The sequence below is a fragment of the Setaria italica genome, chromosome VI (assembly GCF_000263155.2).
Source record: "Setaria italica strain Yugu1 chromosome VI, Setaria_italica_v2.0, whole genome shotgun sequence".
Classification (NCBI taxonomy): Eukaryota; Viridiplantae; Streptophyta; class Magnoliopsida; order Poales; family Poaceae; genus Setaria; species Setaria italica.
The window spans coordinates 30,829,421-30,850,460 of record NC_028455.1 but is presented as its reverse complement, the minus strand read 5'-3'; the positions used below and the strand labels follow the sequence as shown (position 1 = coordinate 30,850,460).

Below are 21,040 nucleotides of genomic sequence, written 5' to 3'. Positions count from 1 at the left end.
TCAGGAACTCTTCCTGTTTTGAAGCTTAAGACTTTCACAAATATGAGTAAGTTCCAGCGAGAGTGTTAACATCTAAATAATCCCATCATTGACCCTATCCATTGTATTAGTATCTTATGACCTCAATTCATAGTTTCCAAGATTGCACGGGGCAGATGATTTGCACCAGATACTTCCCTGGTATCATACCTGTATCTCAAAGCAAGACCCACATGTCAATGATTAAGGATTAGCAAGGCCACACAAAGGCCGGGCCTGGGTTGGCGAATTAGATCGGCCCAATCGAAAGCCCACCAGGCCTTCGCATCCATGGCCTCTAAAGACCAGCCAGGTAGATGGTATTATCGAGCATCGCGCAAACTCGGGTCCAATCCAGCCCAGGCTGAGGACGCGGGCCGAACCACCACCAGGTCCACCGGTCACCCCACCTCCTCCTGGCGGCCGCGGCGGCTGGGACGGCGAGGAAGCCGGCATGAGCGTGTTCGGCGGCGACAGCTGGGCGCGTGATGCGCAGCAGAGGAAGCGCCGCCTGGACGACCTCATGCTACCTGCCTCGGCGTCCTCATCTCCCTCGACGCCCGATTCGTTCAGGAGGCTCCCCAACGGCAAGCTCGCTTGCCTCGTCTGCCCCAACCACCCTGTCCTCGATTCTCCCCTCATGCTCTCCGTAAGGCAGCACCCAATTCCTCCTGTACTAGACTCCCCCAGTTATTTGGCTGATGAATTTCTGATGCTTGCGTGAATGGTTGCTGCCCAGTGCATTACAGAGAATCAGCTCGTGTAACATCTTCTATTTCCCCCCTATTATTTGTTTCTATAGCTTGGGTTACCATGATCTGGGTGTCCTGTCACGGAAAATGTCCCTTCATTTGAGAAGGGAGTTTCGATTGATTGGAGACGTCTGTGGGCTGGTGCGCGGTGGTTGTATTAATCGGTTAAAGTAAATGCATTTCTCATATCAGTGGTCACAAATGAAAAAACTGCACTGCAGCTTGTCCAGAAAGACATACATTTCTAAATGGAAGTAGTGTATCACACAATACCTGTGGTTGGATGTAGCACAGTAGTGGTAGTCATTTCATAACTTCTCGTGTCATAAATCTTGTCATGTAGCTTTTTTCTCCAGATGTTTGTTATCAGAAAGCTAGCTCTCATTCTTCCTTACTTTTTTTTGGTTGTTTGTCTTGTTAGACATTGCAGCCGTGGTTCTTCTGTTATTATTGCGTTTCTAATATCAACAAATTAACAGATCCATAATAAAGGTGCACGGCACATTGCAGCAGAATCTAGGCTGAGGGAGAAAGAATTATCTAGGAAGCACGAAATTAACAAGAGACTGGCTCTCTCGTCAGATGCTTCCCATTCAAACTCTGGTAATCCGAGCACCAGTATTAGGCCTACCAATATGAAAGGAAAGCCGTTAATTGAGCAGACACGGAGGGCAATTCTGGAAGCACAGTCAAGCAGGTTCAACAATTTCAATGGCAAGAAGGTATCTCATGATTTGAAGGGGACGACAAATACTTCATCCTGGGACCCCCTTGTCGCTCCTTCTGATGTTCCAATGGAAAAATTGGCTGGAGATACTGGATCAATACAATGTAATAGAAGAAAAGGAGAATCTTTTGCTGGAAATCAGATTCAAGGCAACTTAGTTTCAGATTGGCAAACAGAAGTCCAAAAACGCCAGGAGCAAGAACTTCGGTTCACTGCATCGGGCTGGAAACGGGATGGCCATGGAAGATGGTACAGAGATGAAAATGTGAGTTACATAATTTTTGCTCTCTCCTGTGAACCTATTACTATTAGATAGTATCATCAAGATTGATTCTCTTGCTGCTCTAATTTTCTATATTATTGTGACAAAATTTAAGCTGATTTTATCGATGAGATATGCTGTGCTGTGCTGAAACTACTATTATCCACACTTGATGTCTCCTAGTCTTAAAATGAGTATATTACATTTTTCACATTGACATATAAGGTGACATCAGTAGACTTACCATGTCAGTTATGACCTGATACCCCATGAAAATTGGCTCTCTGAGCCAATTTGGTCATGCTTTATTTTATCCAAATTTATATCAATTTTTCTTTACAAAACGTGAAGTGTTTTCCATTAAACATCCTATGCTGGATGGCAGGTTGAATTTGACTCGGATGAAGATGATCCTAACATCTGTCTCTGCTGATCCTTTAAGAAGGCGTTCTGAATTGATCAATCTAATGGATCAACTGGGAACATCAAATTCATCACAATGCAATATGAAGTGCAATCAGCCCCCCTCCAAAAGTGGTTAAATCAATTCTGTGTTCTTGTAAATGGCGATGTCAGATTATGTGCCTGTTGAACTCGAATATTTGTTTCATTTGTGAACTAATCCTGTATGATGATACTTGAGAAATAAAGTGTGTATTTATGTTGTTACTAATTACTTGGAGATCAGAGAATTTTTGAAGGTGTCCATGGCTAGACCTGCTATTAGCCACTGTAAATAGGTGAAACATTTTGGTTCTGAAGCTTATTTTCAGACCTCCACATTTCGCAAGTGGCTTATGCTTGATCTAGGTGTTGGTTTGTAAAGTATGATGATACTTTCAGAACAATACGTAAGGGAAAGAATGACAAGGAAACAAAAACATTACAGATTCACCTACTTACAGAACTGGACAAAATGACTAATGTCAAACCACTTCATCTACCGTGCACGAATTGCATGTTACACAACAAAACACAGCTAAGCAAGTTATCTGCAATAGATTTCTCTTCCTAACACTCAACAGCCAGCCCTAGAATCTCATCCGCTTTCTTGTCAGCACACCCTGGTTCAGAAAAGTCAACGGACAGCACACTTGCATATCTTCTTTAATATGGTTATCATCACAAATAAAAATCTTAACACCTTCCTATAATTTAGGAGTACATATAGTTGTGTTTATTGTTCCTTGTTTTCCTCTTGCAAGCTTTTGAAGATAATGATAACAAAAGGGTGGGATAACAGTATGCATTAGTGCGTGTCTCGTCTGTGTTTATACTAGATTAGCCGGAAGGTATAACCTCTACATCATCTGGCCACGTGTTATTCCAGCTTACTTTAGTTTCCAAACTTGCTGTTTTTCTCTCTTTTTAGAACCATGGTACATTTTCCTGATAGTGAAAGACAGATACTTTAAACTGCTACTCTCTCGTTGTTGTTTTTGTTTTCTTAACAAAGATATCACCCTACATGCTGTACCCCTGTACTCTTAAAAGTGGCAACCACAAACTTTTGTGTTATCATGAATATAAATATTTATTAACACTAACACCATTATATTTTCTGTTCTAGAAGCACAAGTTGCTGTTACCCATTTAAAAGTTGCAGGTGCATGCAAAGCTAATGAGATGAGCAGTTTGTTGCTTGTATCTTCCAGTTTGTAGCTTTCCAGGTGCCTCCCATGTATAATTTTGTGAACTTTTCATTGAATATTCTAAACTCTAAAGCAACAAATGCTTCAACTATTTTCAAACAGACATACCTGACATTTGTAATATTAATTGATAGGTCAGTTTAGATGTCTTTGAGGGCGTGCAGTCATTGCAACCACATATCCTCTGAAGTCGTTTAATAAGGTATTTTTAGGGTATATTCAGACTATTTTTTTGATACTCTGAACTATTTTTTTAGTGTCTATTTCAGTCTTTTTTTAGTTCTCTTTCTCTTGTCTATATTCTCTCACTTTGGTTCTTTGGAAAGTAGGTCAGGTACATTTCCATGTTTTGTAAAGTAGCAGTAGTTTTGTTATTTCTTGATGCCATAGGCACCTTCCACCTTGACATGTATCCAAACAGTCGCATGATCCATGTTTCCGGAAATACCAAAAGTTAGGCCTTGTTTAGTTGCCCAACTTTGGAGATGCAAAATCACTGTTGTAGCAGAAAACGCTACAGTGTCGCATTTTATGGCAAAATGCCAATTTGGCACCTCCCAACTTGGGAAGTAAACAAGGGCTGCTTGTACTGATGATACAGCTTATACAGAACCGACAAAGTGGGATGTTGCACAGTATGTACTATCTATGCGTGCCCTTGTTATTTTCGTTTCTCTCCATTGCAAGTTACTAACTTTCTGATGGCGCATATTAAAAAAAGAAAATATATCCATAATATCTTTCCTAGAATTGTATTTGTGGATTCCTTTCCAATCTTACCAGTTGAAGTTCTACATAATTAGTGACTTCACACCAAATTGACGTAGAAATAGTGGTTGCAGTTATTCACTTGTAGAACTGATGAGTTAGAAGCTTTTAGTACAAACGTGGATAACATAGGGATTTATGAATTTCCTAATTATGCATTCATGTTTTATTACACTTATTAGAGAGAACAAAGATAAAGCACCTGGCAAGTTGGCTCTTGGACAAACAAGGTCAAGGTAAGATCCAATTAAGAAAAACACATTGGACGGCATGTTGTTTCTCTGCAGCACAGTTTTAAGATTGATTAAAATTATTGTGGCTGGTGTACCTCAAAGTTAGTGAAACTTTTATTGAAGGTAGTGGTAGAAATAATTTGGTGGAGATGCTACCTTTTAGCTGTAGATCGAACACATTAGTATTGAATACAACTTGAGATGCCTGGCACTGATTTCTTCTCCTAACTACAAGCAGTTGAAAGGAACTGATGACTTGGCCCGAGGAGTAAATTAATCGGATTAGTTGGCTTTCCCCCCATTAATTTGACCCTGTAGAGCCCTGCTTTGGAGGCAACATTGTTGCTTCTTCCTTGAGTTAATCCAGAGTCCAGGGATATGTCTCTATAAAAACCTTAATGGCCTGCTTGCCAGTACTACCTGCATGACATTCTGATCCTTCCATAACTCATAAGTGCATAGCTTGATTTGTGCCATCAAAATCAAAAGATGACAAGCACTAGTTCTGCAGGAGGTGCACCTCAGATTAACCCTGAAAAGGTCAAGCTGGTCACCGTTCTGAGCATCGACGGTGGCGGTGTTAGGGGAATCATCCCGGCTGTCGTCCTTGCCTTCCTCGAAGAGAAGCTCCAAGTAAGTTCACATGCATATCAGGTGCACTTGTACTCTATCCTGCGGAACACAGTTATGGTGTGCTGTTCCTTGCTTCATCCATATCAGGTGCTTGTCTCATGAGTTCTCGCGATTTTCCTGTGCAGGAACTGGATGGACCGGATGCTAGGATCGCTGACTACTTTGATGTTATTGCCGGCACGAGCACCGGTGGTCTCTTGACAACGATGCTCGCAGCCCCAGGCAAGAACGGACGACCACTCTTCAATGCCAAGGATTTGGCGCAGTTCTACATCGACCACTCGCCGAAAATCTTCCCACAGAAGTAAGTAGTAATCATAAATGCATGGTAAAATTATACCGCCATTGGACTCGTTTTTCTTTATACAGTTCGGAAGAGACATTTACCCAGTACTACTACTGCGACAGAAAGGATGCATGGTAATCAGTTTAAAGTGAGCTACTAGATGATCGCCGGGCATTTTGCAGGAACTGGATCCTGTCCAAGATCTTTGGCACGTTGAGGATGGTAAGAGGCCCGAAGTACGACGGCAAGTACCTCCATGCGCTGCTTGGTCAGTACCTCGGCGACATGAAGTTGGACAAGGCGCTAACTAATGTGATCATCCCAACCTTCGACATCGCATTCCTGCAACCCACGATTTTCTCTAGCTTTGAGGTAACTTAATGTGTCCTCCTGTGTATTGGCAATAGTACTCTACTCATACTATGATCCTGAGCTCATCACCCAAGAATTAAGCACCATTTGGTCAAGTAGTGAACAGTTACTAAATTGCCAATACAGCAAACGGAAATAATGTGAGGAACAATCCAGTTACCCTAGAGCGATGATATAACTCCTAAAAGAGGGCAACTGGGAAGGAGATTCGAAGGAACTAGATCTCGAAGCAAACTGGAGTGCAAACGAGCCGTAGTCTCCTAGAATAACAGGACCCAAGAAGAAACAATTTTCTTTTCAGACTAACTAATTCAACTAGACAAGTCTGGGTCAAGCCAGCGAAAGCTATAGGCTTATAGTTGGATTGTTGAAGCTGTCAGTATATAAAATAAAGATAAATCATACTAACTATGGTAGGTTGAACCTCCTTTTTTTTCTCCCTAAACTGCACATGTTGACGGTTGTCCATTTACGCCAATCCATAGAAATTGCTGTATGTATATTCTGTCTCTCCAGTCTTTGTAGCTTAAATAAACTTGGGGGAAAACCCAAGACATGTTTTGATGGGTTATTAACCAACTAACTAGTGTTTCCTGTACACCTTGACAGCCATCATTTTTGTTTCTTATGATCAGATCACCATCATTAACAGCTAATGCTTATCATCTATAGTCGCAATGTCAATGGAGAATCTTTTTTGGTGATTTCTCAATTAACTCGTTGCATGTGTGCTGCCTCTGTCCTGGTTCTGATCAGCTGAAGCACCGGCCGTCAAAAAATGCACTCCTGTCGGACATCGCAATCAGCACCTCCGCCGCTCCGACCTTCTTCCCGGCACACTACTTCGAGACGAAAGACGAGAAGGGCAATACCAGGGCCTTTAACCTCGTTGATGGAGGTGTTGCCGCTAACAATCCGGTAAAACCTTGTGCGCAGCTTCATGACACGTATCGCACTCATGTCAATGCTTGATCTTATGAACGGGCGTTTGCGCAGACACTGTGTGCGATGAGCCAGGTGACAAAGGACATCGTCCTTGGGAACGACGACTTCTTCCCGGTGAAGCCGGTGGACTATGGCAAGTTCATGGTGGTCTCCATCGGCTGTGGGTCGAACCGGAACCGCAAGTACAGCGCCAAGGCCGCGGCCAAGTGGGGCATTTTCAACTGGCTCATCAAGGACGGCACGGCCCCCATCATCGACATGTTCAACTCCGCCAGCGGCGACATGGTTGACATCCACCTCTGCGTCCTCTTCAGGGCCCTTCGCTCCAGCCGCAACTACCTTCGCATCCAGGTACGCATCGGCCAGCATGTGTTCATCTTGTTCATGCTGTGAGCATGTGACAGAAGTATTAGTTAAGTGCTGACTGTTTGTCGTGAAAAATCGGTGCAGTATGATCAGTTGACGGGCAGCGCGGGCTCTATCGACGACTGCTCCAAGGAGAACATGGACAAGTTGGTGAAGATTGGGAAGGATCTTCTCGGACAGACGGTCTCCCGGGTGGACCTGGAGACTGGCCGGAACGTGGACGTTCCCGGCGAGGGCACCAACGCCGAGCAGCTCGCCAAGTTCGCAAAGCAGCTCTCCGAAGAGCGGCGCCGGCGCCAGAAGCTTTCAAACTAGCATATGCTGAAAATTGAATTTGGAGACACACTTCCATAAAAAAAAAATTGGAGACACACTTCAACAGCCGCTCATCATTTGGCGGGTTTTCAACGTTAGCTAGCTGCTCGCGTCATCATGGTTTGGCATATGTTTGCGTTCATTCTTTTGCTCGTGTTGGTGTCATGTAGTAGTTTGATATATTTTGTCAATAAGCCAATAATAACGGGTTTGTTTTACTTGTGAAGTAATAATTCCGGAAGAACTTCTCGAATGTCATTGTTTTGAAATGTCTTTAATAATGCTTGCAGACGTGTTTTTTTCAAATCTGTGTTCGTTCAGTCCAAGAGGACTAAACTCCAAAGTTCCAGCAAATTCCGAGTAAACGACTGGCTGACGTACACGTTCATTGTCGATCGTATTCTTTGCCCACAAGAAATCTCACCCAACAACGCGCCTAGCGTGGTATTTGGTGGTTGACGTGTATAAGAGTGAGATAAGGATCGATCTGATCTGAGCTGGTATTTAATTTGGCTTAGGTTGAGAAAAAAACAAAAACTAATTACTTTCATATTTTGAGCCATCTCTTTCGGGGAGGCACGAATCCATAAATCAGAAATTTTTAGTCATTTGAACGAATTTTATATTGCAAGGTCGCTTCCATATAGCAGTGACGCACACATATCTAATTAAACAAGCCACAACCACGTGGCTAACTAAGAAATGGTCGTGTGATCGTGTCATCATTCACACTAGCTACACACTTACGCACGTTCACGCTAATGTATTATCCATTCTTAGTTTGAAGTGGTAGCTGCACGATGCCGTGGTAAACTAAGACACATGACAACTGTCCGCTCGAGATTGAAAAATGTAATAGAGAAGTCAAATGATGACCAGTGGCATATATAAAGGCTTAATTAAGAGCTTCTATGGATGATTAGCCTTTTGTCTTTTTGTTTAAGAGGGGCATAACAAACATTTGATCTTGAAAGACTGATGATTTTCTTAGTAGCGAAGAAGGAAATGAAAAAAAAAAGGGAAATGGAACTAAGGGGAAATAGTAGTGGTATAGAGCATTTTGGCCCACAATTGCCGGCTGCCATCATTAGCTCGGCCCAATCAGTAATTTAGCAGGCCTAAGAGCCCATATCCCTTTAAAGGCCCAAATAAGTAGACCCGTGGGCAAGTTGCGCGCAATGCGGCGGAAACCCCTGTGGGCCGAACCACCCCCACCTTCCTCTCTCTCGTTGGTCCCGGCGGGCGCGGCAGCGGCGGTGAGGAAGGAAGCCGGCATGAGCGTGCTCGGCGGCGACAGCTGGGCGCTCCACGCGCAGAAGCGGAAGTGCCGCCTCGACGACCTCATGCTCCCCGCCTTGACATCCTCCTTGAGCTTGACGCCTGATCCCCTGAAGTGGCTCCCCAATGGCAGGCAAGTTCGTCGATCTCCATCCCCAACCCATCCTTTTCTATACTCACGTAGCTGTCTGCTTACGGATTGCCTATGCTTGCGTGTATTGCTGTTGGCGGTGGGTTAGTGAGAATTGGCTCGCTCTGAAATATTCCAATTCGTCCTCTATATATCATTTGTCTCTTTGGCTTTGATTATCATGTTAGGTATCAGGTCACGGCATGTATCACTCTAACTCTTGAGAAAGGAGTTTTTTTTTTTAATTTGAGATATCGGTGGCTTTGTGCAACTACCAATGCGGGTTGGAGTAGATGTTTTCGCAGTGCGCAGCTGTCTCTCTCGTACTGATTTTTTTTTCCGTGCCACAATCACTGCATCTTGCTGCATCTTGGTAAAAAACTAAAAATACGATGAAACGATTATGCTTGTAAATATTATGCTTTGTCACCATTATCTTGTAAATAACTAAATATTATGCAGGAGGCTGCTTTCTGTAGCTTAGTGAATTGTGGTACTGGTGAATTATCGATCCTTAGTTCACCATGTGTGTGAGTTTAATGTTGAGTACTTCTTTCACAAGCATATTCTATAAGGAGAAACCTTGCAGGTTATGCTCTTCTGTTGTTTCTCATACCACCATGGTTCTTCCATTTTTTTATTTTTCTAATGACAATAAATTAAAAGACGTATAATAAAGGCGCAAGACATATGGTAGCAGAATATAGGCTGAGTGATGAAGAATTGTCAGAGCAGCAGGAAATTAACAAGAGACTGGCTCTTTCTTCAGATGCTTCCACTTTAAGTTTTTCTGGTTATCCATGTGCTGGTGTTATGCCCAGTAAACAACAGGAAAACCAATAATAGAGCAGACCCGAATGGATCTGAAGACAGTCAACCAGATCTCAAACTATTTCAATGCTAATAAAGTATCTTGTGATCAGAAAGATGGTTCATCCTGCAACTCCCATGTTTCTCCTGGTTATCCAATGGAAACTTGACTGGAAATACTGGATTGACTGAACCCAACACTAGGAAAGGAGAAATCTTTCGTTAGAAATCGAACTCCCAGGAAAAAGAATGCAAGTTCACTGCTTTGGGCTTGAAACGGGGCTTCCACAGCAAATTGTAGATGGAAATGTGAGTTACATGTTTTTTTTTCTTTTATGAACAAAGTGCCATTGGACAATACATTCAGAACTTATTCGTTTGCTGTTATTGTTCTCCGTATTACATTGAGAATTTAGGTTGATAGTATCAATAAAATGTGCACTGTTATCATATTTGTTTACACTTGAACCTTCGTATTCTTAAGTACACGTTATATTTTCACTCAGACAAAGTGGTATCATGTTGTGGACAACTTCTTTGGCAAGAAGTTCCACCGAAGGAATAAAGGGCCAGCTAATCCTGGTTCAGCAGATCTGTTAGAATTAGATAAGGATTAGACTCCTAGTTGGTTAAGAATTGTAACAGAATTAGATTGGAGATAGAGTCCTAGTTAGATTAGAGTTGAGTCCTAGTCAGTTAAGGATTGTTGGCTGGCCCAATATATAAGGGCCCTAGGTGCCATAGGTTAGCATTAAGCAGAAACAGATCCTAAACTCAGAGCCTCCCAGGGAGGGCGAGTAGGTACCTCTCGATCTGCTATTGTATTCCTTGCCCAATAAACTAGCCATATCATCTTTGGTATCAATTGGGACCTTCCTTCTACCTGCCACCAATTGCAGATCCACCACACCCCATATTCCCTTGCGCGCCGCCAACCCCATTGCTTCCACCGTAACCATGGGCGATTCCTTCATCACCCAGGCTATCTTTGATGACGCCGTCGCCAAGATGATCACCAAGATGAACGAGATCAGCATGAAGCTTGACAGAGAATTGGGATCTGTCCGCCAGGAACAAGGGCGTCTTGCCTCCTCCATCACCAATGTCCAGAATCAGGTTCTGCAGAAGAACGGACGCTTTGACGCTATTGGCTCCTCCTCCGGGGGCGACGGGAAGTATGGGCCGCCGCCACCGCTCGTGCATAAGCTCCGCTTCCCCAAGTACGACGACTCCGACGACCCCCTGGGCTGGCTGCATAAGTGCAAACAATTCTTTCGCTCCCAGGGCACGCCGGAAAATCAGAAGGTCTGGACGGCGACGTTCTATTTGGAGGGCATCGCGGGACAGTGGTACTACCACTTGGAAAAGAATCGCGGCATCCCTACTTGGTCGGCTTTCGTCGAGGGCGTCAACAAGAGGTTTGGACCGCCGGTACGTAGCAACCCCCTCGGCGAGCTGGCCCATCTTCGCCGCACGGGCTCTGTTGACAACTACCAGGAGCAGTTCCTTAAACTCCTGGCGCGCTGCGAGGGCGTCACCGAACAGCAGTAGATAGCCATCTTCTCCGCCGGCCTCCTGCAACCCATGAGCATCGATGTGGAGATGAACAAGACCGAGACGTTGGAGGACGCCATGACGCTGGCGCGTGCCTTCGAGCGCTGCAACCAGGTGGTCGACGAGGGCGCTCACTCCCTAGTGCGCGTGTCGCGCCCCTCCTCCCGCACTGGTTCGTTCTCCTCAGCCCCGGCCAAGCCTCCTGCTACTCCACCAGCCTCTTCTATGGCGTCTTCAACACCAAGCGCTCCTGTCAAGCCTGCGGCGCCACCGGGCGCCCGTTTCACGCACCTCTCTCCGGAGGAGATGGCGCAGTGGCGCCTCGAGGGGCTGTGTTTCAACTGTCCAGAGAAGTTTTCAAGGGAACACGCCAAGAAATGCTCGATGAAGGGCATCTACTGGATGGAGCTGGATGACGCCGCCGCCGCTTCGGACGGCTCAGGGGAAGACGAGCCGTCCATCTCCCTCAACGCCATTACAGGCATCCAGACGAGCTCCACCTTGCAGCTTGCCACCGTTGTCCAGGCTGTGGGCCTCACGGCCTTGGTGGATTCGGGGTCCACTCACTCGTTCATCGCCGCGGACACTGCCGCCCTGCTTGGGCTCACTCCAGAGGCGCGGCCGGGCCTCACTGTCGGCGTCGCCAACGGAGACCGCGTTCCTTCCGCTGGCGTATGCCGAAACGTCATCGTCCACATCGGCCAGGAGGAGTTCTACGTCAACCTGTTCGTCATCCCGCTCGGCGGCTATGAGCTCGTCCTGTGGTGCGACTGGCTTCGCACCTTGGGGCCCATCCTCTGGGACTTCACACGGCTGTCCATGGCTTTCTGGCGCCAGGACCATCGCGTCAAGTGGTTCGGGGTCAATGGCCGGCCTTCCCCACGGCTAGCTGTCACTCAGTCATCGGATCTGCTTGGGCTACTATTGGAGGAGTTTGCTGATTTATTCTCCATGCCGTCAGGGCTGCCGCCGCCGCGAGCCTTCGACCACCGCATTCATCTTCTTCCAGGTACTTCTCCAGTGGCGGTGCGCCCCTATCGCTATCCGCAACTTTTGAAGGATGAGATTGAGGCCCAATGCCAGGCCATGCTCGAGCAAGGGATCATCCGCCCCAGCACGTCAGCGTTCTCCTCGCCAGTGCTTTTGGTGCGCAAGGGGGACGGCACGTGGCGCTTCTGTGTTGACTACCGCGCCCTCAACCTCAAAACCGTCCGCGACAAGTTTCCAATTCCGGTGGTGGAGGAGCTCCTGAATGAGCTCAAGGGCGCTATTTTCTTCACCAAGCTCGACCTTCGCAGTGGCTATCACCAAGTGCGGATGCACCCCGACGATGTGGCGAAGACGGAGTTTCGAACCCACCACGGCCACTTCGAGTTCCTGGTCATGCCGTTTGGCCTCACCAATGCGCCGTCCACGTTCCAGGCACTGATGAACGAGGTTCTTTGTCCGTTCCTCCGCCGCTGCATTCTCGTCTTCTTCGACGACATCCTGATTTACAGCAGCTCCTGGACCGAGCACCTGCAGCATGTTCGCGCCGTGTTCTCCGTCCTCCGCGAGCACGACCTCGTCCTCAAGCGATCCAAGTGCCTCTTTGGGGAACGTCGGGTGCATTATTTGGGACATGTCATTGTCGACGACGCCGTGGCCATGGATACTGAAAAAATTGCGGCTGTCCAATCTTGGCCCTGTCCTCGGTCTGTCAAGGTGCCGCGGGGATTTCTTGGGCTCACCGGGTACTATCGCCGGTTCATCGCCAACTACAGCCTCATTGCTGCCCCGTTAACAGCGCTTCTGAAGAGGGATGCCTTTGTGTGGAGTTCAGAGGCAACGACAGCTTTTGAGGCACTCAAGGCCGCCCTCACAACATGTCCTGTACTGTAGCTTCCAGATTTTGATAAGCCCTTTATTGTGGATTGTGACGCATCTGGATCTGGTTTTGGAGCTGTGTTGCATCAAGGCGCAGGGCCTATTGCTTTTTTCAGCAAGACAGTCACCCCTCAGCATGCTAAACTCGCGGCCTATGAACGGGAGTTAATTGGATTGGTTCAGGCAGTAAGGCATTGGCAGCCATATCTTTGGGTCCGGAGTTCATCATTTGCACAGATCACTGCAGCTTAAAGCCTCTCCTTGACCAGCGCCTGTCCACCATACCGCAGCACACATGGGTCAGCAAGCTATTTGGCTACAGCTTCCAAGTTGAATATAAACCCGGGAAACAGAATGCTGCCGCTGATGCGTTATCTCGCCGGGATGAACAGGAGGTAACTGGCAATGTCCACACCATCTCTCGCCCGGAGTTTGCTCTATTCGACGAATTTAGGGAGGAGGCGTCCTCTTTGCTGGAAGTACAGGCTAAGAAGCAGGAGATTGCAGATGGGACAACAAGAGCAGCATGGTCTGTTGTGGATGGATTTGTCATGCATCGGGGCAGAATTTTTGTTCCTGATTCTTCGGCCCTATGGCCGCAACTCCTTGCTGCCGCCCATGGCGCCGGCCATGAAGGTACCCAGAAAACTCTCCATCGGCTGCGCGCTTCGTTCTACAGTCCGCATGCACCCAAATTAGTTCGCGATTATGTTCGGGGTTGTGCTTCGGCCCTATGGCCGCAACTCCTTGCTGCCGCCCATGGCGTCGGCCATGAAGGTACCCAGAAAACTCTCCATCGGCTGCGCGCTTTGTTCTACAGTCCGCATGCACCCAAATTAGTTCGCGATTATGTTCGGGGTTGTGCTGTTTGTCAGCGAAACAAGACAGAGCACCTTCATCCGGCAGGATTGCTGCAGCCTTTGGATGTTCCTCAGTCCGTTTGGAGCGACATTGCAATGGATTTTGTTGAGGGGTTTCCAAAAGTAGGCGGCTGGTCTGTTGTACTCACAGTGGTCGACCGCTTCTCCAAGATGGCGCACTTCATTGCCTTGGGACATCCCTACACAGCCCTGTCTGTGGCTCAGGCTTTCTTTGATGGCATCGTACGCCTCCATGGGCTCCCATGCTCCATCGTTAGTGACCGTGATCTGGTTTTCACTAGTGCTTTGTGGAAGGAGCTATTCAGCCTCGCCGGCATCAAATTGCGCCTCAGTTCTGTATTCCGGCCACAAACAGATGGTCAATCTGAGGTGACTAATCGGGTTCTAGGCGTGTATCTTCGTTGCTTGGCGGGTGATCGTCCTCGCAGTTGGCTGCGCTGGTTGCCTTGGGCTGAGTACTGTTATAATACTTCATATCAGTCCGTCTTGCAATGCACGCCATTCCAGGTGGTGTTTGTCCGTGATCTGCCTTCCCTGTTGTCCTATCAGCCAGGATTGGCCCGTGTGGTGGCATTGGATAAGCAGCTTGTGCAGCGTGATGAGTTTTTGGCGGAGATCCGGGAGCGTCTTCTTCAGGCTCAGGATTATATGAAGGCCACGCATGATAAGGCTCACCGGGAGCTGGAATTTGAGGTGGGCGAGTGGGTCTGGTTACGTCTACATCAGCGCTCAGCCACGGCTATCACTGCCAAAACCAATGCCAAGCTTGCTCCTCGCTTCTACGGTCCATTTCAAGTGATTGAACGTATTGGGCAGGTGGCTTATCGTCTTCGCCTGCCGCCCAAGGCTCGAATTCATGATGTTTTCCATGTAGCCTTCCTGAAGAAACACCAGGGTCCTGTCCCTGCTCAGATTGTGCAGTTCCTGTTCCAGAGAAGGTGGTGCGCGCTAAGCCTACAGCCTCGTCTTGGGACCTTCTGGTGCAATGGGCGGGTCGTGATGCTACTGATGCCACTTGGGAGCAGCTGGACCAATTCAAGGAGAGTTACCCTGATTTCAAGCTCGAGGATGAGCTTTTCTGTCAGGGGGGCGGAAGTGTTGTGGACAACTTCTTTGGCAAGAAGTTCCACCGAAGGAACAAAGGGCCAGCTAATCCTGGTTCAGCAGATCTGTTAGAATTAGATAAGGATTAGACTCCTAGTTGGTTAAGAATTGTAACAGAATTAGATTGGAGATAGAGTCCTAGTTAGATTAGAGTTGAGTCCTAGTTAGTTAAGGATTGTTGGCTAGGTGCCATAGGTTAGCATTAAGTAGAAACAGATCCTAAACTCAGAGCCTCCCAGGGAGGGCGAGTAGGTACCTGTCGATCTGCTATTGTATTCCTTGCCCAATAAACTAGCCATATCATATCACAGTGTCAGCAAATGTAATATGTGAAATTTTTGACACGATGATCCACAAAGAATAGCTCCTTCAACATCGTAAAGTTCATGCTTTTATGTGATCCAGATCTGTATCAGTATCTCTAGTTTTATTTCTCAATCATGCTATCCATTAAACATCGTATGCTGGATGGCAGGTTGAATTTGACTCAGATGAGGGTGGTCCTAACATTTGTCTCAGGCAATCATTGATAAGACATTCTGAATGGAACAATTGAAGCATTAAGCTGGAAACTTCGAATTGTTTCATTGCCAGGTGAAACGCAACCAAACCCTCTGAATTTTGCAAACGTTTGCCGTCAATCTGTCTGATTTCCATTGTTTGCTGATATCAGCCAGTCAGCCTAAGTAAAGAGACACCTGATGGTAACCTCTCTTGTGTTTTGGAGCTTGTGTTTATAGACGTCCATGTTTGTAGACTGGCTTACTGCCTGATTTGGGAATCCTGTTTTTATAGTCAATCTGAACAAACTTTATGAGCAAATCACATGGAAATGGAAGGAAAGGAAGGTAAACGTTTACCCTTGAAACTTCAAGTAGCAACCTCAAACTTTTCTTTTTTTTTTTGTGACTGTAAACATGACTGCTTTTGTTAGACTGACATCATTACATACTCCTTCCTTAATGCATGAGCTGTTGCAGCCCATTAAGTTGCAGGTTCATGCGAAGCTAATGATATGTTAATTGCTTGTGTCTTTGCATTCCGTCTTCTCATCAGGCCATGAAATTAGTAGTGACACACCAAATGGAGTATAAAGATGGTTACATATTGGATTGATGTGCAATTGGTGGTTCAACTTGCTGTGATTACTTGTTGTATATTGATTTGGAATCAATTGGTGGTTGCACATTGAACTGACGTGCAATTAATTGATGGTCTACATTGATGTGGAAATGTTGGTTGCATATTGGATTGATTGGTGTGCTGGTGGTTCTAGATGTCTGGCACCGATTGCTTGTCTAACTGCAGGCCATTGAATTTTTTTTAATGACTCAGCTCAGGCTGTAATTTATTGGCTTTATAAAAACCTTAATGGTCCCTTTCCTAGTACTACCTTTTTCTCTCTCTCCTGTTCCTTCTCATAACTCATAAGTGCACAGCTTGCTTTGTGCCACAAAATATCAGAGATGGCAAGTGCTAGTTCAGCAGAAAGTGCACGCTGGATGCCCCCTGACAACCTCAAGCTGGTCACCATCCTGAGCATCGACGGCGGTGGCATCAGGGGGATCATCCCGGCCACCATCCTCGCCTTCCTTGAAGCAAAGCTCCAAGTAATCCAGATAAGTTCATCTAGTGTTTTATTCATACCAGGTGCTGATGTCTCTTTGAGTGTTCCCATTGTGCCTATGTGTAGGAACTGGATGGGCCAGATGCTAGGATTGCAGACTACTTCGATGTCGTCGCTGGCACTAGCACTGGCGGCCTCTTGACTGCGATGCTTACAGCCCCAGACACTAACGGACGACCACTTTTCGCTGCCAAGGACCTGGCGCGGTTCTACATAAAGCACTCTCCCAAAATCTTCCGACAGAAGTAACCAAACATTCATGAGAAAATTATGCTGCTGCAAAACTAGCTAGGTTCCTTACATTTCAGAAGGAACATTTCCTCAGTAGTTAGTACTGTACTACAACAGAAGGATGCATGCATTGTTAGCTGAAACTTGACTAGAGTTTGCTCATACACATGGTGATTCTTCTAAGGATGCGTCGGTGATCACCTTGCATTTTGCAGGAACCATATCCGGTCCAAGATCGCCAGCAAGCTGAGGATGCTGTCAGGGCCCAAGTACGATGGCAAGTATCTCCATGCGCTGCTCCGTCGGTACCTCGGTGACATGAGGCTGGACAGGACGCTGACCAACATTGTCATCCCGACCTTCGACATTGCATACATGCAACCTACGATTTTCTCCACCTTTGAGGTAACTGAAGTATTGAATAGGTTCTCCAATCTATGGACATAAGAGAAAAGGGGCAGCGTGGTTTCTTTTGTGTTGTTTCTTTTGCTTTGATGAGGTCCCACTAATCAAACTTCACTCATGAGGCATTTTTTTACGGGAGTCACAGGGGGAAACATTTTTTTTATCAGTTTAGGGTATTACTCAGGGAAATTCAATACCTTGTTGATTTCTTCAGAACTCTGAGGAAAATATTAATTAACGTGCCAGTTTTGTTTACTCTCATGGAAATAAAAGTTGGACATTTTTTACGGGCTACAACCATTACTATAGTCAATATTTTTTCTTGATGGGCTCAATACCGATATAGTCATATTAAACCTGAAGGATGTTCCCTGATAGGTAAATCATCCCTGTCTGTCTTTTTCTGATAGGTAATACTCAGGGTAGAGGTCACAGATACTTTAACACTGGTAAATTTCCTGATGATCACTGTCAAAAACTGCCATCGCGATATTTTTTAGGGCTGCCAGTCAAACAAACATTTTCCCCTGTGTGTCTATCTCTTGTGGTATTTATCTGACGGTTTTTAGCATCGGGGATTGCTTCTTGGTGTTTGACACACATGGATATTCCAGTTTCCAGTAATGGATATGATCCCGCCTAAGGAGAGACTGTTATATGATCCGTGCTACTTTCTTATGCGTTTGGGTTATCAGGCGCTGATTGGCTGTGCATCTATGATCCAACCACCTAGCTTTTCCTGTATACCTTTTAAGGCCAACTGCAAGTTTTTAGTATAGTGCAATTACAACCAACAACTTCCATTTCATATCACCAGATCACCATCACTAGTTGCTAATGCTTGTCAAAAGAGATTTTTTTATGTGTGTTAGTTAACTCGTTGCATTCATGCTACCTATCCTATCTTATAATCAGTTGAAGCACCAGCCGTCGAAAAATGCGCTCCTGTCGGACATATCAATGAGCACCTCGGCTGCACCAACCTTCTTCCCGCCACACTACTTCGAGACGAAGGACAAGAATGGCAGGAGGAAGGCCTTCAACCTCGTGGATGGTGGCCTCGCCGCGAACAACCCCGTAAGCTAGCGCCTTGCAGATGCAACATAGCTCACATATGCATGGAGCGCACCTGATCATTTTGCTCGTGGTCTCATGCAACGAACCAACCGTTGGGTACACGCGCAGACTCTGTGCGCGATGAACCAGGTGTCCCAGGACATCATCCTGGGGAACGAGCACTTCTTCCCGATGAAGCCAGCAGACTACGGCAAGTTCATGGTGATCTCCCTCGGCTGCGGGTCAAACCGGAACCGCAGGTACTGCGCCAAGGTGGCAGCCAAGTGGGGCATCTTCAGCTGGCTCATCAAGAACGGCACTGCCCCCATCGTCGACATGCTCAACTCCGCCAGCGCTGACATGGTCGACATCAACCTCTGCGTCCTTTTCCGCGCCCTGCGCTCCAGCGAGAACTACCTGCGGATTCAGGCACACTACGGACATTGATGAACTCCATCTCTACTTCCAACTTTTTACTGCTGTTTATATCGTTTATTTACATGACTGGTTGTCTTGCAAATGCAGTACGATCAATTGACGGGCAGCGCGGGCTCTATAGACGACTGCTCCAAGGAGAACATGGATAAACTGGTGAGGATTGGGAAGAGGCTCCTGAACATGAACGTCTCCCGGGTGGACCTGGAGACCGGCCGGATCGTGGAGGTGCCTGGCCTGGGCAGCAATGCCGAGCAGCTCACCAGATTTGCGAAGCAGCTCTCCGACGAGCGGCGCCGGCGCCAGGACGAGCTTATTTATTCCGAAGTAGGATTCCAAAATTTAGCTTGGTGACAATTGAAATGCATGCCGATCGAATGGATTTTCAACGGTGTATCTAGCTGTCAGTGTTGTTCGTGCCTTGGCATTCCCATGTATCTTGTCGATCGTGTTATTATCACATACTGTGATATTATCAACACGCTAGACGTGTTTTATTTTATACTGCGAAAGCAATTCTTTGGATTTCTGAAAGATGAAGTGTCCTGTTTCATTGAGGTCAGGAACTCCAAACTGGCTAATAGCTGAAAAGCCCTTACACACAGGTTTTTACAATAATATCCACACTGCCTGATCGAAGCAATCCCCCTTAGGCCAAAGGCACCCCTAATTCACAATTGCTTCATAATTTCGGCCATCTCCACAAGTATATACTCTAGAACATGCACCCACAAACTAAGACCATTTCAGCGGGTTGAAAACTCTACCTACTCTGCAAACGAAAATGCTGCATTGTACTAAGTTGATAGCGCGTCATGGGCTATTAATTCATACTAGCAGTAGCAGCTAACGCGTTCACTCCATTGATAATAGACCGACACAGTTACTGTGCAGACACTGACCCACAAATTGAAAGTTACTCATGTGATATCCGTTCTTATTTTGAAGTGGTATACACACGACATCGTGACAAAGCAACCAAGTCCAAGCAACACACGTGGAAGCTAATTTCCACTCGAGAAAATGTGTACACGTGATAGAGAAGTCAAAGATGTTCTTTGAACTCAGGAACAGCCAGTAGAGATTGAGCACTGGTATAAAGACTTGAATAAGAGAGATGCATGGTCTACGGATGATGCATGCAAATAAAGCCTTTGTCATGTTCGGCACTCCTGTCCGTCTGTTTAAGAAGGAAAGCTGCGTAGAGTATGTGACTATCCCGTTAAAACCAAAACGTTTAATATGCCGTGCATGGATATTCAGCTTCCGTATTCTTGTCTACGAAATTTTATACACTTCTGACGACGACTTACAATAGACTAGTACTAGTAATCAACAGGGTCCACTCAATTGTGTTAGCTTTATGACAGCTGCCTTTTTTGAAATTATGTTACTCTCCGCTTTTAAATAAATGTGAGAAATTTTAGAATGATGAAAAAATGAGAGCCGTCCATCCTAAAAAATCTAATAGGAAATAACCTAAAGAGAGAAGTACTAGGAAATATCAAATTGATGGAACCAAGTACCAAAAGTAGTCCTTAATTTTTTTAATTGTTTTTCGATCAGATTGTTGAAGTACCCACAAGTATTGATGGGTACTTATATATAATGTTTAATAATAGTAGGGATCAATAAGTGAATTAGTGCCGATTACCGAAGTACCAATAGCATAGATCCCTACTATTATTGATCGGTACCGGTACCCATTCAACACTCACGTGTTGGATAAGGGCAATCTTTGTATTTTTCTTGAAAAAAATAATGCATCTTGGTAGTGGAATGTTCGGCTTGGCAAGATGTGATGGAATGCTCTCCGAACCGCACGAGATGGATTAGGGCAAAAAGACAGAACCTTTCTGTGCAAAACAATGAGCACGGATTTACGGATACCGTCGCCGGCGGCGAGCTTTTGGGCTGCTAATCACGCTTCAAATATTAAAATCTGGCAGACAGCAACCGCGCACGCGTGATAGCCAAATTAAACTGAGCAGGACAAAGGGTTAAGCAACGCAACCAAGATCAAAGGCGAATCCTCCTCGTAGCCGCACATTCCCCAAAAAAAATAGGAAATTAAATCAAACGGAAAATGCCTTGAGGTTTGTGTGTAAAACACGATTTCATTTTCTTAAACATTTGATCGAGTTTGGGTGTGCGTGTCTGATTCTGATTCGATCCAACGTTTCACGGATAATGTAATGTAACTCGATCGCACTTAACACTCATGTTTTTCTTCTTTGAGTTGGCCTCTGGTTACTTGTTAGTCCATTAGTCGAGGGCAAAAAAAATCTAACAGCCAGCTGGCTCTGACCAAAGGAAAAAATCAACGGTCGTGAC

General features: G+C 45.9%; 4 protein-coding genes across 4 annotated transcripts; all 4 read left to right on the top strand.

The window, feature by feature from the left end:
* Positions 1 to 366: 366 nt before the first annotated feature.
* LOC101776665 (sodium channel modifier 1) lies at positions 367 to 2,435 on the top strand. The gene is made up of 3 exons (XM_004973636.3): positions 367 to 667; positions 1,250 to 1,762; positions 2,145 to 2,435. Exons 1-3 carry the CDS (start codon positions 473 to 475, stop codon positions 2,190 to 2,192), a joined length of 756 nt encoding a protein of 251 aa, XP_004973693.1. The 5' UTR covers positions 367 to 472; the 3' UTR covers positions 2,193 to 2,435.
* A 2,339-nt stretch (positions 2,436 to 4,774) lies between these two features.
* On the top strand, positions 4,775 to 7,555 carry LOC101776266 (patatin-like protein 2). The gene is made up of 6 exons (XM_004973635.2): positions 4,775 to 5,045; positions 5,171 to 5,349; positions 5,514 to 5,703; positions 6,460 to 6,621; positions 6,700 to 6,999; positions 7,099 to 7,555. Exons 1-6 carry the CDS (start codon positions 4,902 to 4,904, stop codon positions 7,327 to 7,329), a joined length of 1,206 nt encoding a protein of 401 aa, XP_004973692.1. The 5' UTR covers positions 4,775 to 4,901; the 3' UTR covers positions 7,330 to 7,555.
* Positions 7,556 to 9,434: 1,879 nt separating this feature from the next.
* On the top strand, positions 9,435 to 19,240 carry LOC101775586 (patatin-like protein 2). Its single transcript, XM_004973633.3, has 7 exons — positions 9,435 to 9,856; positions 15,428 to 16,562; positions 16,646 to 16,824; positions 17,026 to 17,215; positions 18,131 to 18,292; positions 18,401 to 18,700; positions 18,797 to 19,240. The coding sequence occupies exons 2-7, from the start codon at positions 16,419 to 16,421 to the stop codon at positions 19,058 to 19,060; spliced, it is 1,239 nt and encodes a 412-aa protein (XP_004973690.1). The 5' UTR covers positions 9,435 to 9,856; positions 15,428 to 16,418; the 3' UTR covers positions 19,061 to 19,240.
* Positions 11,132 to 12,982, top strand: LOC111257725. Its single transcript, XM_022827776.1, has one exon. It carries the CDS (start codon positions 11,132 to 11,134, stop codon positions 12,980 to 12,982), a length of 1,851 nt encoding a protein of 616 aa, XP_022683511.1.
* Positions 19,241 to 21,040: the final 1,800 nt, after the last annotated feature.

What these genes read in the sequence shown, in the direction of transcription:
- LOC101776665 (XM_004973636.3), top strand. Translation starts at nt 473, where the DNA reads ATGAGCGTGTTCGGCGGCGACAGCTGGGCGCGTGATGCGCAGCAGAGG. An exon ending in ATTCTCCCCTCATGCTCTCC is followed by an intron (nt 668 to 1,249) that starts GTAAGGCAGCAC and finishes ACAAATTAACAG; the next exon opens with ATCCATAATAAAGGTGCACG. An exon ending in GATGGTACAGAGATGAAAAT is followed by an intron (nt 1,763 to 2,144) that starts GTGAGTTACATA and finishes GCTGGATGGCAG; the next exon opens with GTTGAATTTGACTCGGATGA.
- LOC101776266 (XM_004973635.2), top strand. Translation starts at nt 4,902, where the DNA reads ATGACAAGCACTAGTTCTGCAGGAGGTGCACCTCAGATTAACCCTGAA. An exon ending in CCGAAAATCTTCCCACAGAA is followed by an intron (nt 5,350 to 5,513) that starts GTAAGTAGTAAT and finishes GGCATTTTGCAG; the next exon opens with GAACTGGATCCTGTCCAAGA. An exon ending in GCAACTACCTTCGCATCCAG is followed by an intron (nt 7,000 to 7,098) that starts GTACGCATCGGC and finishes AAATCGGTGCAG; the next exon opens with TATGATCAGTTGACGGGCAG.
- LOC111257725 (XM_022827776.1), top strand. Translation starts at nt 11,132, where the DNA reads ATGAGCATCGATGTGGAGATGAACAAGACCGAGACGTTGGAGGACGCC.
- LOC101775586 (XM_004973633.3), top strand. Translation starts at nt 16,419, where the DNA reads ATGGCAAGTGCTAGTTCAGCAGAAAGTGCACGCTGGATGCCCCCTGAC. An exon ending in CCCAAAATCTTCCGACAGAA is followed by an intron (nt 16,825 to 17,025) that starts GTAACCAAACAT and finishes TGCATTTTGCAG; the next exon opens with GAACCATATCCGGTCCAAGA. An exon ending in AGAACTACCTGCGGATTCAG is followed by an intron (nt 18,701 to 18,796) that starts GCACACTACGGA and finishes TTGCAAATGCAG; the next exon opens with TACGATCAATTGACGGGCAG.